At 43.5% G+C, this 13,319-nt stretch overlaps 1 protein-coding gene across 1 annotated transcript; it reads left to right on the top strand.

Annotated features, from left to right (window-relative positions):
* Window positions 1-2,781: 2,781 nt before the first annotated feature.
* Window positions 2,782-13,095, top strand: STEAP1 (STEAP family member 1). Its single transcript, XM_059819022.1, is given in 5 exon segments — window positions 2,782-2,928; window positions 6,599-6,703; window positions 8,856-9,368; window positions 10,872-11,036; window positions 12,838-13,095. Coding segments are annotated over 5 exon segments (1,188 nt in total).
* Window positions 13,096-13,319: the final 224 nt, after the last annotated feature.

Below are 13,319 nucleotides of genomic sequence, written 5' to 3' on the forward strand. Positions count from 1 at the left end.
TAGCCATGAAAGGAAAGTTTTCCCTAGCATTTGAATATATGTCCACTTTGTCAGCTCCCACATAAAATGAGCTTTCCATTTTTATCCACAGACAGGCAACTAATAGTATTCAGGATGCAGAGACCAGAGAGGAGATTGCTTGGCCAGAGATACCTAGGAGCATCTGAGCAGAGCAGCTTACTAGGTACTTATTTAATAGCCAGGTTCACTTTGGCTGGCTTTTTGTCTCATCTTCTGAGAATGCTTATGCAGGAGTTTAGCTCTTGTGTGTTTTACGAAAAGGCTAAGGATATCTTAAAGGATAAGGATATCTTAAGGAAAGGCTAAGGATATCCGAAATCTTTCAGCATCTCTGAAATCATCTCAGCATCTTGAGCTAGCTTTTGGTCTATAAGTGTAGTCCCCATAACACTAGCTTACACCAGCTACTCCTGAGGAGAGCTTTACCGTGGAGTTCATTTGGAATAAGACCATGCTTTTAGCCCTTTGGACTACAAATTCTCATGGACCCGGTGTGTAAGAGCGGCCCGGCACGCCTCGCCGCAGTCAGCCTCCTCCCTGCGCTCCCACCGCCAGGCGTCACCCTGCTGATACTGGGAACTGAAAAAAAACCCACAACACCCAAACCGACGGTGCAACGAAGGAGTACAAAAGAAAATCACACGGCACTTTCACTGAATGAGAGCATACAGAAGTTAGCATCCCTTGCAAAAAAGTAACTGATGGAAAGCACGTGGCAAATGTCCGTGCTTTGCACGAAGGCTAAATATGCTAATGAAGGCAACCATAAAAAAAAAAAATAAAAGTTAAGGTTTTGTTTTAACACAGGAGACACAATTATTCTACCTTTTATCTCTTCCAAGGCAATCTCCTCTTTTCTGCCAGATGTAGCATTTAGCTGGATTCTACATCCACTTAACATCTACTGAGAAGGAAAAAAAAATACATTCCCCAGATATAAAGAGATGGAACTTGGCATCATTTCTGTGAAGACATCCTGAAGAAAACGCAATGAACTTTGCGTGAAGAAATGAAAACATTTCTGAGACAGACTGGCCATGTTTCCTGCAATGTCAGTAAGCCACTAAATGTCTAAACATCCACCAAAACAGACCTTTCGCAAGATAATGATAGTTCACACTATTGTATGACTAAACTTCCAGGAGACAACTCCCTTTTCAGAATCGCCAGGACAGAAAAAGGGTACAAGATCATGGTATTTTGAAAAAAAAAAAAAAAAATTTTAAAGTGAGAAACTGCTCGTACGAGAAGCAGGATTTAATGCAGCATTTTGTCAGGCTGGCAGTGACGGGTCTGGAAGAAGCGGTAGGGAAGGGAGAACGGACTGAAAGGCGAGGAGGTTTCGCGGGTAGGGTTCTGAAGGGCTGCGTTTTGCGGGCAGCTGGTGGGGCGGGGGCAGCCCCCCGGCCCCCGAAGTGCTGCAGCACCCTCCGGCAAACCCACCAGTGCGCCCTGGCAGAGGGAGCGGAGCTGCTGGCAGGAGGCAGGCTCGCAGAGGCGAGGGGCGCCCGGGGAGGCAGCGCACCTCGGCGCCTCTTCCTCCGCCTCCCTCCTGCGGGGCGGGGAGGGCGCAGGTGAATGCGCCTTTTGTCCAGCCGAGGCCCTAGCAGACCCACAGCCGGGCACTTCTTGGGGCGGCCGGCCCGGGCACCGCGGCCCCGGGCGGTGCCGGAGGGGAGACCTCGAGGCCACGCCGCTCCGCCGCCCTCCGGTGCCGCCGCGCCTCGGGACGGGACTCCGGCTTGCACCCCGCCGGCGCGGAGGGGAGCGGGATGGGTGCGGAAGGCGGGGCCGGGACGAGAGGTGGAGGCTGCGGCCAGCCCCCCCCCCCCGCCCCGCCGCCGCTCCCCTCCTCAGAGTCCGGCAGGCGCTCCGCGGCTGACCTGAGTCCGCCTTCCCCGACCCGCGCCGCGGCTGAGTACCGGCGCCCGCACCGCCGCCGGCGGGGGCTGCCCCCCTGCTGACGGAGCCGAGCCGGGACCCGCCACTGCCACCGCCCCCCGCGGCGGGGGCTCCGGCCTCTGGCGGGAAGAAGAGGCTGCGCGGACGGCGGGCGGAGGTGGGTGAGTCCCGGGGCGGCGGGGAGGCGGCGGCCGTTGGCGGAGCCGCCGGGGAGGCGGCCGCGCGCGCCCCCGTGGCCGGACTGCGGCCGGTTTCTGGCGCGGGGCCCCGCCCGCCCCGCGGCCGCCGCCGGGACGGGCCGGTTGCCCCCGGCGGGCGCGGGCTCGGGGTCGGGCTCTCCGCGGGGCCCGGCCTCCCCCGGGCAGCGGCGCGAAGCGGCCGGGCGTCGGGCTGGCAGCCCACCCGGCCCTGCCGCGGCCGGCGTGGTCCGCCCCGGGCGCACTCTGACCGAGGAGAAACGCCGAGCGACGCTGTCCTGCTCCAGCCCCCCGGGCTTTTATTAGGTTTTCCACAGAGCTCAGCAGAATTTTTGAAGAGCAGGGAAAGTATTTACTCGTGTCCCGGGTGCTTACACCGCCCCGCACCATGCAGCAGGCACTCTGAAAGCGAGACAGTTATCCTTAATGCTTTCACGCTGTCATTTTCCGATGGTGCCAAAGGAGAGAGATGTAGTCACTCTCCCGTGGCTCTTCCATCACCTCATCATTATTATCATAGCCTGTTTATTCTACCCATTTTTCTTTTTTCGTGGAGCCATCCCTGAAACCCCTTAGTCAGGAAAACCTCTCATTGACTTTGGATGATGTTTTCTCGGGGCAGTGGCTGCACAGCGTGGATCCCTGTTGGTTCAGTGTTATAATGAGCCAGTTTTCTCGCTGCGAAATGCAGTAGCGTACTCACAGCATTGGAAACTTGGCTTTCTGCAGCTGGACATCCTCCATCCTCATTCACAGCTGCCTCCCAGAGCAGAAGGGGTGTGCAGTGAGGATGGACGTTACTACAACTGTTTTCTTTCATAACAGTTGTGACTTAGATAGGGCTGTAACTGATTAGTTTCTGTCTCTCACAGGACTCCTAAATTTTTTTCTTCAGATGTATTCCAAAAAGACACATGCTGTAGAGGACTCCTTTCTTGCAATTCATAAGGCACTGAATAGTGGAATTATAAGTCCCTTGTATTTAGGGTTTTCCAAGATTATTACTGTGCTTTGTTATTGGGCATAGCCAAGAAATAATTTTGTGTTAACTTTGGTATCAGAAGCCAAGTGGACTATTACGGTTCAGCGCCTATGTTTCCTTGCATGCAGTCGCATGGCTGTAACCCATATTTCTGTGGATGAGCACATCCATTCATTCACACACACTTTCTTTTTTCCTTCTGTTTTGTATTCTGCTGCATAAACCATTAACGCTGTATTTAACATTGTATTAAACATTGTTTCCCAAAATAACCAATATATCGGCTTTTAGGATCGGCAGCTGGCATTCTAGCTCATAGAATTTTTTTCACATCATGATATCATTTACTACATCCTCATCAATACAAATCTTTAGCTAGAAGCTATTACTGGACTCTTCATTTCTAAATTTTCTAAATGAAAAGTGACAGCAGCATGAGAACCAGGTGAGTCAAGCTCTTCCACAGAGAGCTTCCCAATCTAAAATATGCTTTTGGACCCTCAAGATAGTGTGGTAGTCAGAAGAGGAGAGTTATGAAGTGGCTGGGATCACTGTGTAAGCCCGCGTAGACTGGTGATACTAACAGTTGAAAGCTCCATGGAGATCAGTACAGAAAAAAAATTAAAAAGCAGCAAAGATCTGAGCCACAAGCTGTTTTAACAATTTTAAGTCAGTCTCATTACCTAAAAGGGTAAAAAGTCAGTCTATAAGTTTACGTCCTTTTTTTTCCCCACATCAAACTTTACAAATCAGAGGGTAGGCCTCAAACACAGTGTGACTGCCCATCATATTCTGAGTTCTTTTAAAAATAGCTCTGGAGCTCACTGTATTTGTTATCATTTTTTTCCAGGTAGGTACATTATAATGAGTTCTGCTTGTAAACTATTCTTTGCCCTTGTAACAGCTAGAAATACAGTATATTAAAACATACAGAAATAGAAATTCTTAAGTAATCATGGGACTGCAGGAGCTGAGGTTTTATGAAGATAACTGATACCCCAAAACTTGTGATAAAATCACTGGAACTAGCCCTAGGAATAGGGGGGAAAAGTAGAAATGTGCCTTCATCAGCCCATGCTTCCTTGTGTGCAGGATATACAAACCGTCCATTAGCTGGTATAGGAAAGGGTTAACAGCCTGACCTTCAGACAGAAGCTCTTGTTGACCCTAGTCTGCAACACTTGGCTTAAAGGTTATGGCCAAAGGGAGAGCTTGCTAGCAGAAGGGAAAAATCCAAAGAGAACAACTTAGGAAAAGAATACTTCGGCTTCAGGAGTCTGGTGGCCTGGCAGAAAGCAAACTCTCGTAGCAGACAGTACAAGACTGTAGGACTCATCCACTGAAGGAACCAGGCACAGTAAAAAAAGGACAACTGTCAAAGTCTGATTTGTCCATACAATTTCCCAAAAGGTTTATGGATATAAAAGAATCAGTAGTTAGCAAAACAGTTTCATATCTAGTAATTCAGCTGTCCAGTAGGCAAGTACATGGAGGAGCTACCTACTCACTGGCTTAAAGGTAGCCACAGAAAGTCACACTGTGGTATGGCAGCCTGAGCTTCCAGTGGTGTGGTGCTAGTGCCTCTCCTCCTGCAGCGTGCAAAGTGTGATGCACACATGGGAAGTCCTTGTTGCAGGGTCCTTGCAGTCCTTGTAGTTACTTTACAGCCTTCAAGATACTGTATTTCCTGCTATCCTAGGACTTTCAGACACATCTCTTTCAGTTTATCCATTCTTTTCTTTTTTTTTTTTTTTCTGGCTTCTGATTTCTCATAGTCCTTAGTAGCTGCTGGTACTTGTGGGTGATGAGTATTGCCAGTGTACCTTGGAATAGCATAAGTGAAGCGCCAGCTGGAGTTTCCTGACAATCTTAAAGGGAAAATATGCCTCTAAATCTATCGGGACTTTAGTAAAGCCTTCGACACTGTCTCCCACAGTATTCTCCTGGAGAAGCTGGCGGCTCGTGGCTCAGACAGGTGCACTATTCGCTGGGTAAAAAAAGTGACTGGACGGCCGAGCCCAGAGAGTCATGGTGAATGGAGTGAAATCCAGTTGGTGGCCGGTCACAAGCGGAGTCCCCCAGGGCTCAGTTTTGGGACTGGTCTTGTTTAATATATTTATCAATGATCTGGATGAGGGGATTGAGTGCACCCTCAGCAAGTTTGCAGATGACACCAAGTTGGGCGGAATTGTTGATCTGCTTGAGGGTAGGCAGATGGGCCAAGGCCAATTGTGTGAGGTTCAACAAGGCCAAGTGCCGGGTCCTGCACTTGGGTCACAACAACCCCATGCAACGCTACAGGCTTGGGGAAGAGTGGCTGGAAAGCTCCCCCGCAGAAAAGGATCTGGGGGTGTTGGTTGACAGCCGGCTGAATATGAGCCAGCAGTGTGCCCAGGTGGCCAAGAAGGCCAACGGCATCCTGGCCTGTATCAGAAACAGTGTGGCCAGCAGGAGCAGGGAGGTGATCGTGCCCCTGTACTCGGCACTGGTGAGACCGCACCTCGAATCCTGTGTTCAGTTTTGGGCCCCTCACTACAAGAAGGACACTGAGGTGCTGGAGCGTGTCCAGAGAAGGGCGACGAAGCTGGTGAGGGGTCTGGAGCACAAGTCTTACAAGGAGCGGCTGAGGGAACTGGGGTTGTTCAGTCTGGAGAAGAGGAGGCTGAGGGGAGACCTCATCGCTCTCTACAATTACCTGAGAGGGGGTTGTGGTGTGGTGGGTGTTGGTCTCTTCTCCCAAGCGACAAGTGATAGAACGAGAGGAAATGGCCTCAAGTTGCGCCAGGGGAGGTTCAGGCTGGATATTAGGAAAAATTTCTTTACTGAGAGAGTGGTGACACACTGGAATAAGCTGCCCAGGGAAGTGGTGGAGTCACCATCCCTGGAGGTGTTCAAGGAACGTGTGGACGAGGCATTGTGGGACATGGTTTAGTGGGCATGGTGGTGTTAGTTGATGGTTGGATTTGATGATCTTACAGGTCTTTTCCAACCTTAGTGATTCTGTGAAATCCACACAGTGACTGTCAGGTAGACCAATCCTAAAACCTAAATCCTCAAACCTAAAAGATATAAGGAACCACACATTTGCAAGGGTTTCTTGCCTCAGCAAGTCTCATGAACTTACCAAAATCCGTCTTCATAACATTGTACACGTTATTTTTGTAAGCTGTTTCAAACTTTAGTGTTGCAATTTTAAAACTTTCAGCCTGAACTAATTAATTCATTCCACTGGCGACATGAGCATTTAGCTTAATTATTTTTATCAGTGATTTTGTTCTGTTGATTCATATCTTCTCGTAGTCTCTGCTTTACTTAAAAAGCAAGCTGAGCTTTTCTGTTCTCTTCTCAGAGAACAGACTTTCCTTTCCCTAGATTATCGTACCTTCTCCAGCAAATGGGCAGAGGAGAGGGAAGAAAACATTTTGAGGGAAAATAGGCTTCAAAGCTCCAGTAGGGCATTTCAAAATCTGTTTTACATCCTGTGTTTGTTTTGCAGGGAGCTTCCACAATGGAGAAGAGGGAAGGTGATAATCATGCCATTGATCAGAATGCAGGTCAGAGCATCATGCCAAGAAGAAATACAGGAAACCTTAGCAACTTGGTAATGTTTCTGTAAAAAAGCAGCTCATATGTCACACAGCATATTGCAATCTTTCATTCAATTTTGTCCAGAAACACTGTGTTCCCATCACACTGGCATATCATCAATACTTCTAAAGTCTTGTCACAATTTTGACATGAAGAGATAAAAAGATAAAGAGCATCTCATTCAATTTAATCACAGTCCATGCTAAAAAATACAGTTTGGGCCAGCTAAAAACTATATGAGGTTAGTTGCTAGTTGCTTTTTACTAGATGAGCAAAGCTCTGTAGAAATAATTTGGGATTTTTATGCAGGAATACAAAATTTCTCTTTGGAGGAGTCTTCATAATTGCCACATCACATTCAGTAAGTTTTCCACACCACACAAAAAAGTCCAGAAAAAAAATCCACTCCAACAGCATTTGCCTCTCCAACTGCTGATACACAGAAGTAGTTCAAGCTACAACTTTCTGTTCTAATGTGAACTGTCTTACAGGCTGTGCAATACTGAATTAGGCTTTACAGACTATCTCTTCAAGAAACAGGTAGCTCTAGGTGAAACTTGGTTTAGATGTGAATCTCAGTTTGTATAATTTGTACCAACTTCGATTCTGCAATGCATTGACTACGCTCTACTTTTCTTCACAGACTGGAGAATAATAGCTACTTAGGCTACACCTTCACTGTTACAAAGATATGCTTTTATCATCAGATAAACGCGTAGTACCTATTCAGCTAAAAAATCCTAATGAAGACCATGCCCTTTAATTTTACTGTGAGGCCCTGTAGGCAAGTCAGTCAGACATGTGGGCAACAGGCTACCTTGTCACTAATTAAGAATTTACAGCAAGATAGCAGTGCCCATTTTTTATCTCTCTGTTAAAACAAAACACCTATATATCATTGAAGACGAACACAAGACTTGCACCCACTTACCCTTGCATTATTTACAAGTAGTATCTTGTTTGAATTGACTGCTTAATCAGATACAATGTACTATTTGATTCTTAAGAATAAATCCAGATAATATTGCTGAGATAAGAAGATCTCCTGTATCCTAGCACAACACTAACTTACAACTTTGCAACTACTAATATTCGCCGTCCTCAAACGGACAGTGCCATTTTGCTTTCCGGAGGTCTGGACATCTGCCACATCAGTCATTCTAAAGCTGAGCCATTGCAGCATTAGTTCAGTTTTACTTTACATTTTGCTGGAATATTAAATGAATTACTTGTTTATTACCTAATGTTGTCAGTTCTTCACCCCTGGACAGCTGTCTGCTGCATCAAGTGCAATGCCCTGCTGTTGGTACACGTATTTTTGTTTTGTGTGTATACTGATCATGTACCTCTTCCATGAATTGTAACTATGGGACAATCTTTAAATACATTATCTCAGTGTAGAACAGTTTATAATATTACACTAAAATTTTGTACTAGATTAGCTCCTTCTAAAGTCTGTGATAATTCTGCCAAGGTCTTCCGTGAGACTAGAATAAAGCCATGCCTACTTGGCAACAGAAAATTCAGCTTTTTAAACTGAAGTGACTCAGTTTCACAAGTTTTCATAGAAGTTAAGAGCACACTATTACATTTGTGAAGGAAAGGAAGAAGACCACAGGACTTGATGCTGGAGTTGACAGATATGCAGCTGGTCTAATATGCTGGATCCCAAACAGTTCTACTTACATCCATTCCCCCAATTAAATGTCATTAACATAGCAGTGACTGAATAAAATATTTTATTGCCTTGACTCTGGATTCTGTTATTGTGCATACTGTTTGGGCTGCATCGTTAAGTCTGTAGCCGAAATTTGACATTTGAAATCTGTAGCTCATATCATAACCTGTAATGATGCTTCACATAATGTAATCCATCTTCCCTTGCAGTGTAGTTAACTTCCTGGAATTAAAATCTATTTTGAAATCACCACAGATGATAATGAATGATGAATGAGAAATCTATGCTAAAAGTGCCTTGCTCAACTATTGACTATGCTGTTTGAAACGTTATGTTTTCAAGCTACCTTGTCTTTAATAGTGTGCATGTTTTGTTTGTATGGTTTCAGTGCAGCACGGTGTAAAAGCCATGATGGCAAATACTGTCATTACTGAAGTTTTTAATCTTCTCTTGAACTCACTTGGTATTTCCTTTCTGTCCTTTCCAGAATGTGGATATGCAAGTCACCAATCCACCAGAAGCAGCTGCACTTTTCAATTTACATCAAGCACACCATTTTGGTGAGTTTGAACACTCTTCAGAACAACACTGCAAGCAGGATCTGTTCCCCAAGTGGCACTTGCCAATGAAGATAGCATCTGTGATCTCATTATTAACATTTATTTACACTTCTATGAGAGATGTCATATATCCTTTTATAACCAGAAAGGAAAATGTTTTCTATAAAATTCCAATCCTTGTAATAAACAAAGTTTTACCAGTGGTTTCAATTACCCTTTTAGCACTAGTATATTTACCAGGAATATTAGCTGCTGGTTTCCAGCTGTACTTTGGCACCAAATATAAAAGGTTTCCCCACTGGCTGGATAGATGGATGTTATCAAGAAAGCAATTTGGACTTCTCAGTTTCTTCTTCGCTGCAATGCACGCCTGCTATAGCTTATGCTATCCAATGAGAAGATCATACAGATACAAGCTGCTGAACTGGGCATTCCAGCAGGTATGATGGGCATGCAAATGCCAACCCTTCTGTATTCAGAAAACCCTTGTTTTGGTCATTCAAGCAAATCTGGATGGGAGGGAAAGCCATTTTCATTGCCTTCATTTGATTTTGAAGAAGATCCCCACAGAGCACTGTCAAGGGATGGAGCAGGACCTAGTTGTTAAAGCATCTAATAGAGAGTCAGGAGTCATCACAGCTATGCCAGTGTGTATTAAATAAGTAATTTTCCTTCATTTGGGGTTTTTTATCTCTCTGTAAAATGCACATAATTATACCTGCCTGACAGGAACATTTAAGTCTTTGGTACACTATTAGTTTAGTGTGGATTAATCTTCTCTGCACCAGTGGAATCTAACTATCTAGAAAAACTGAGCATACACCATTTCTAGACATACTCTTTGTAAAGTGAATTAGCCAGCAATGAAGGAGGGGTGAGCTAAATCACAATAATCTGTATTTGCCAGAAACTAAATTTGTGAACACTGATGGCCCCACAGTTGGGCTGATGCACACTAACTCATTAAAAGATACAATTTCAATCATGCTTCTGAGTCATGGGCAATAACTGGCTGGCAAAGCTCTCTAAGATCCTCTGTGATTAGAGAGTTCATAATTCTTGCATATTGCCTTGAGTGCCATGAGTATTGCAGTATAAGGAATATTCCAATATAAGGTATAGACTGCAAACGTACATTTTTACTACCCTCAAAGTCTAACCTAGAGTTTTTTACCAGCACAGTATGATGTTACCAGCATCTTAAGAATTCTGTGAACAGTCAAACCACCTGTTGAAAACTCTGAAATCAGCCTTACTGGTAGTCTGACTTGAATGGATTACCAGAAATTTCATTGAGATTCCAGTCCTCAAGATAAAGAAATTATCATATTTGGGGCATATTACGCCATGGTGATCACTAGCAGCATCAAAGGTCTGTTGCAAGTACTCATAAATAGGAGAAGCTTTGACATCAGTTTATTAAAATCACAACCTTTTCATCTATACCAACCATCGTATTCAGTGCAGCTGAATGTACCAAGTTGTTGTTTTTAAATAAATAGAGCTAAACAACTATCCTGGCAGGATACCATTATTAAGAATGCCTGCTGATTTAGCTCCCTAAAATGGTGCTGTTAATATATTTCCTGTTGTTATAATCTCCCAGATATGGTATTTAGCCATAGATGGAATTTTTTTGTCAAAGAATAAGATTTCTCCTGCTGTGAAGGCAGGCTAACAGGCCTCAGAACCAGTCTCTCCTGGGCCTAGATGCTGATGAAAAAAGTCTAAATTCTTCTCATTTAAAGCCCACCTTTGCTCTGCAGATAGTAGTGGAGACTTTGTCATCAGAAGTAAATAGCAGTTACATTCAGAGACATTCAAACAAACATAAATACTGTGTTTCTTGGCTTATTTCCTGAATATTATGGTGAAAATAGCTGTATTTCACACAAATGGCAAAGTGTGCCACTGTCATTTTAAATACAGTGTTCTTTTGGCAGGTCAAACAAAAAAAAGAAAATGCCTGGATTGAACACGATGTTTGGAGAATGGAAATTTATGTGTGTCTAGGAATTCTGGGACTTGCTTTGCTGGCCTTGTTGGCAATAACATCAATCCCATCTGTCAGTCACTCTTTGACCTGGAGAGAGTTCCACTGCATTCAGGTACATATAAATGTCATTATTGCATGTCATTGGTCCTCATTTGTAGGACTGTATGTTATCAGCTAAGACCATTAGGAGTTAGAAATATCAAACACAGAGGAGTTAGTGAACCCAATCTAAAAGTTTGTTCCATACTCTTTGTTAATTGCTTTGTAAGAAATGTTCATTTCTTTTGTTATTTTGTCAGAAGAAAAAGCTGTCAGGTTCAGGGTATGCAGTGGGAAGAAAGACAACTCCAAACCACTTTTTTGTTTCTCTGACCTGGTGACCAGCAGCAGTTGTCCCTTCAGGACCTATTCTTAGGTCAAAGACCTCTGGTGCTGAAGGCATTTCAGTCATCGTCTGGGCATCTTATGTTTCAGGAATGCCCTGTGTCCTGCTGAACTGGGAGTAGGTGGTATTGAACCAGCCAACACTGTTCCCATACAATACGGGATTCCACTACACAAGGAGAATTGCTTATTGCTCCCTTGGAGCTGTTTTGGCAATTCTTTACTGCCTAAGCAGTACCAGGTGGCTGGAAAGTCCAGGAGAAGGCTTCTGCCCAATAATGCATGCAAAGGTTTTCCATCTGCAGCATTATTAGCTTCATAACTCCCTTCGGAAAGGTGTATTCTCAAAAGGAGACATCTTAGAACAGATGCGTAATCAAATGCAGCCAGTTCTGAGTTTGCTTCAGATGTGCTTGTTTCATTCACCTAAGTAACAGGTTTGCTCTTCGTTCTCCTGTGTTATACGCAGTAATAATCAGAGGTGGTTCTGCTGACATCAGTGTGATCACACTAGAGTCAAGCAAGTGTTGAATTAGGTCCCTGAACACCAAAATCTGAAAATTCAATGACCTATTAAGTATTTGGCATTTGAAAACTTGATCTGAATTTGAAAAGTAGATCTGAAATGTATCTCTTCCTACAATTAGTGATTTGAGTGTCTGCCCACTCTATGAAGTGCATCATTTGTACGAAAAGTTTTCAGCTCTACAGAGAATCTGTATGGACAGGTCTAGTGCGTGATTGCTTTCAGTATTAAATTAGCACGGTGAAGAAGCCCAGAAGAGTAATACTAGTATATTGGATTAGTTTTACAAACAAATAATCTTTATACTTGAAACTCAGATTCTGTAGATTTAGCACTTGGAAAGGCAGTGTTTGACTTCACTGATGACTAATTCCATTTTTCTAACAATATCAAGATTGTTATGCAACAAGAAACTCAAAATTACTAGTAACTCTAGCATAAAGTTTCCTTTACTCCTGAATTTTGTAGACTTCCTAAGCCAAATTTATAACTGTAAGTGGAATGAAAGACTTGTTTCCTGTAGTTGTGCAATTGCTTTTGTCATAGTACTAGACTTACTAGTGTTTCTGATTTTAATTGACCTTAAAATTTTTCTTTGCAAACAATCAATTAAGCCATTTATAACTCTGCTTTTGAACTCATAATAATTTATCACAAAAATAAAGTAATTTAAGATACAGATGACATCTATAAATTGAGATATTGAGAATTGACCCTTTTTCAAAAATAGCCTATAATCCATGATCTCTTCTGTATATTAGCTAAGTGTCATAGCAATAGTTGAAAAATGTGCTTCATCTGTTTTCTCTTACGGTGGTATAGAGGGGTACAGTTAGATTCTTGAATTATAGTTCTTAAATTTTAGTTCAAAGACAATGGTCTCTTTTCTTTGACTTAAGTGTGTTGGTTGAGGCCCTTCCTGATTTCCATATTTGCTTAACAGAGTACTCTTTTTGCCAAGTTGGAAAAAATAAACAGCTTACTATTTTCTTTCTCTTTCCAGAGCAAGATGGGATATTTAGCTCTGCTGCTATGCACTGTTCACGCACTGGTGTTTGCTTGGAATAAGTGGGTTGATGTTAACCAATTTATCTGGTATACACCACCTTCATTTATGGTAGCAGTTTTTCTTCCTATTGTAGTTCTGCTTTGTAAATGCATACTGCTTCTCCCGTGTTTTAGGAAGAGGATAAAAAAGATCAGATGTGGTTGGGAAGCTAACACACAAACCAATCAAACCAGCATGACTTCCAGACTGTAGATCAATTATGGACATTTCTTGTCTATGTATGTAAATATGCTCAAGGCCGTGAAATGCTCACTCGTGAGCTCTGTTTTCATATTTTCCATAGATGTTTCTTTTTCACTTTTCATTTCGACTTCAGGAGTATGGGATACTTGATGCAATTTGGACCTTTGCTAAAACAGAAGGTGGAAACATTCATTTTACACTTTAATCTGTTTGGTGTTATGGTCATGTGATCA

This window comes from Gavia stellata, chromosome 6, assembly GCF_030936135.1.
Source record: "Gavia stellata isolate bGavSte3 chromosome 6, bGavSte3.hap2, whole genome shotgun sequence".
Taxonomy (NCBI): domain Eukaryota; kingdom Metazoa; phylum Chordata; class Aves; order Gaviiformes; family Gaviidae; genus Gavia; species Gavia stellata.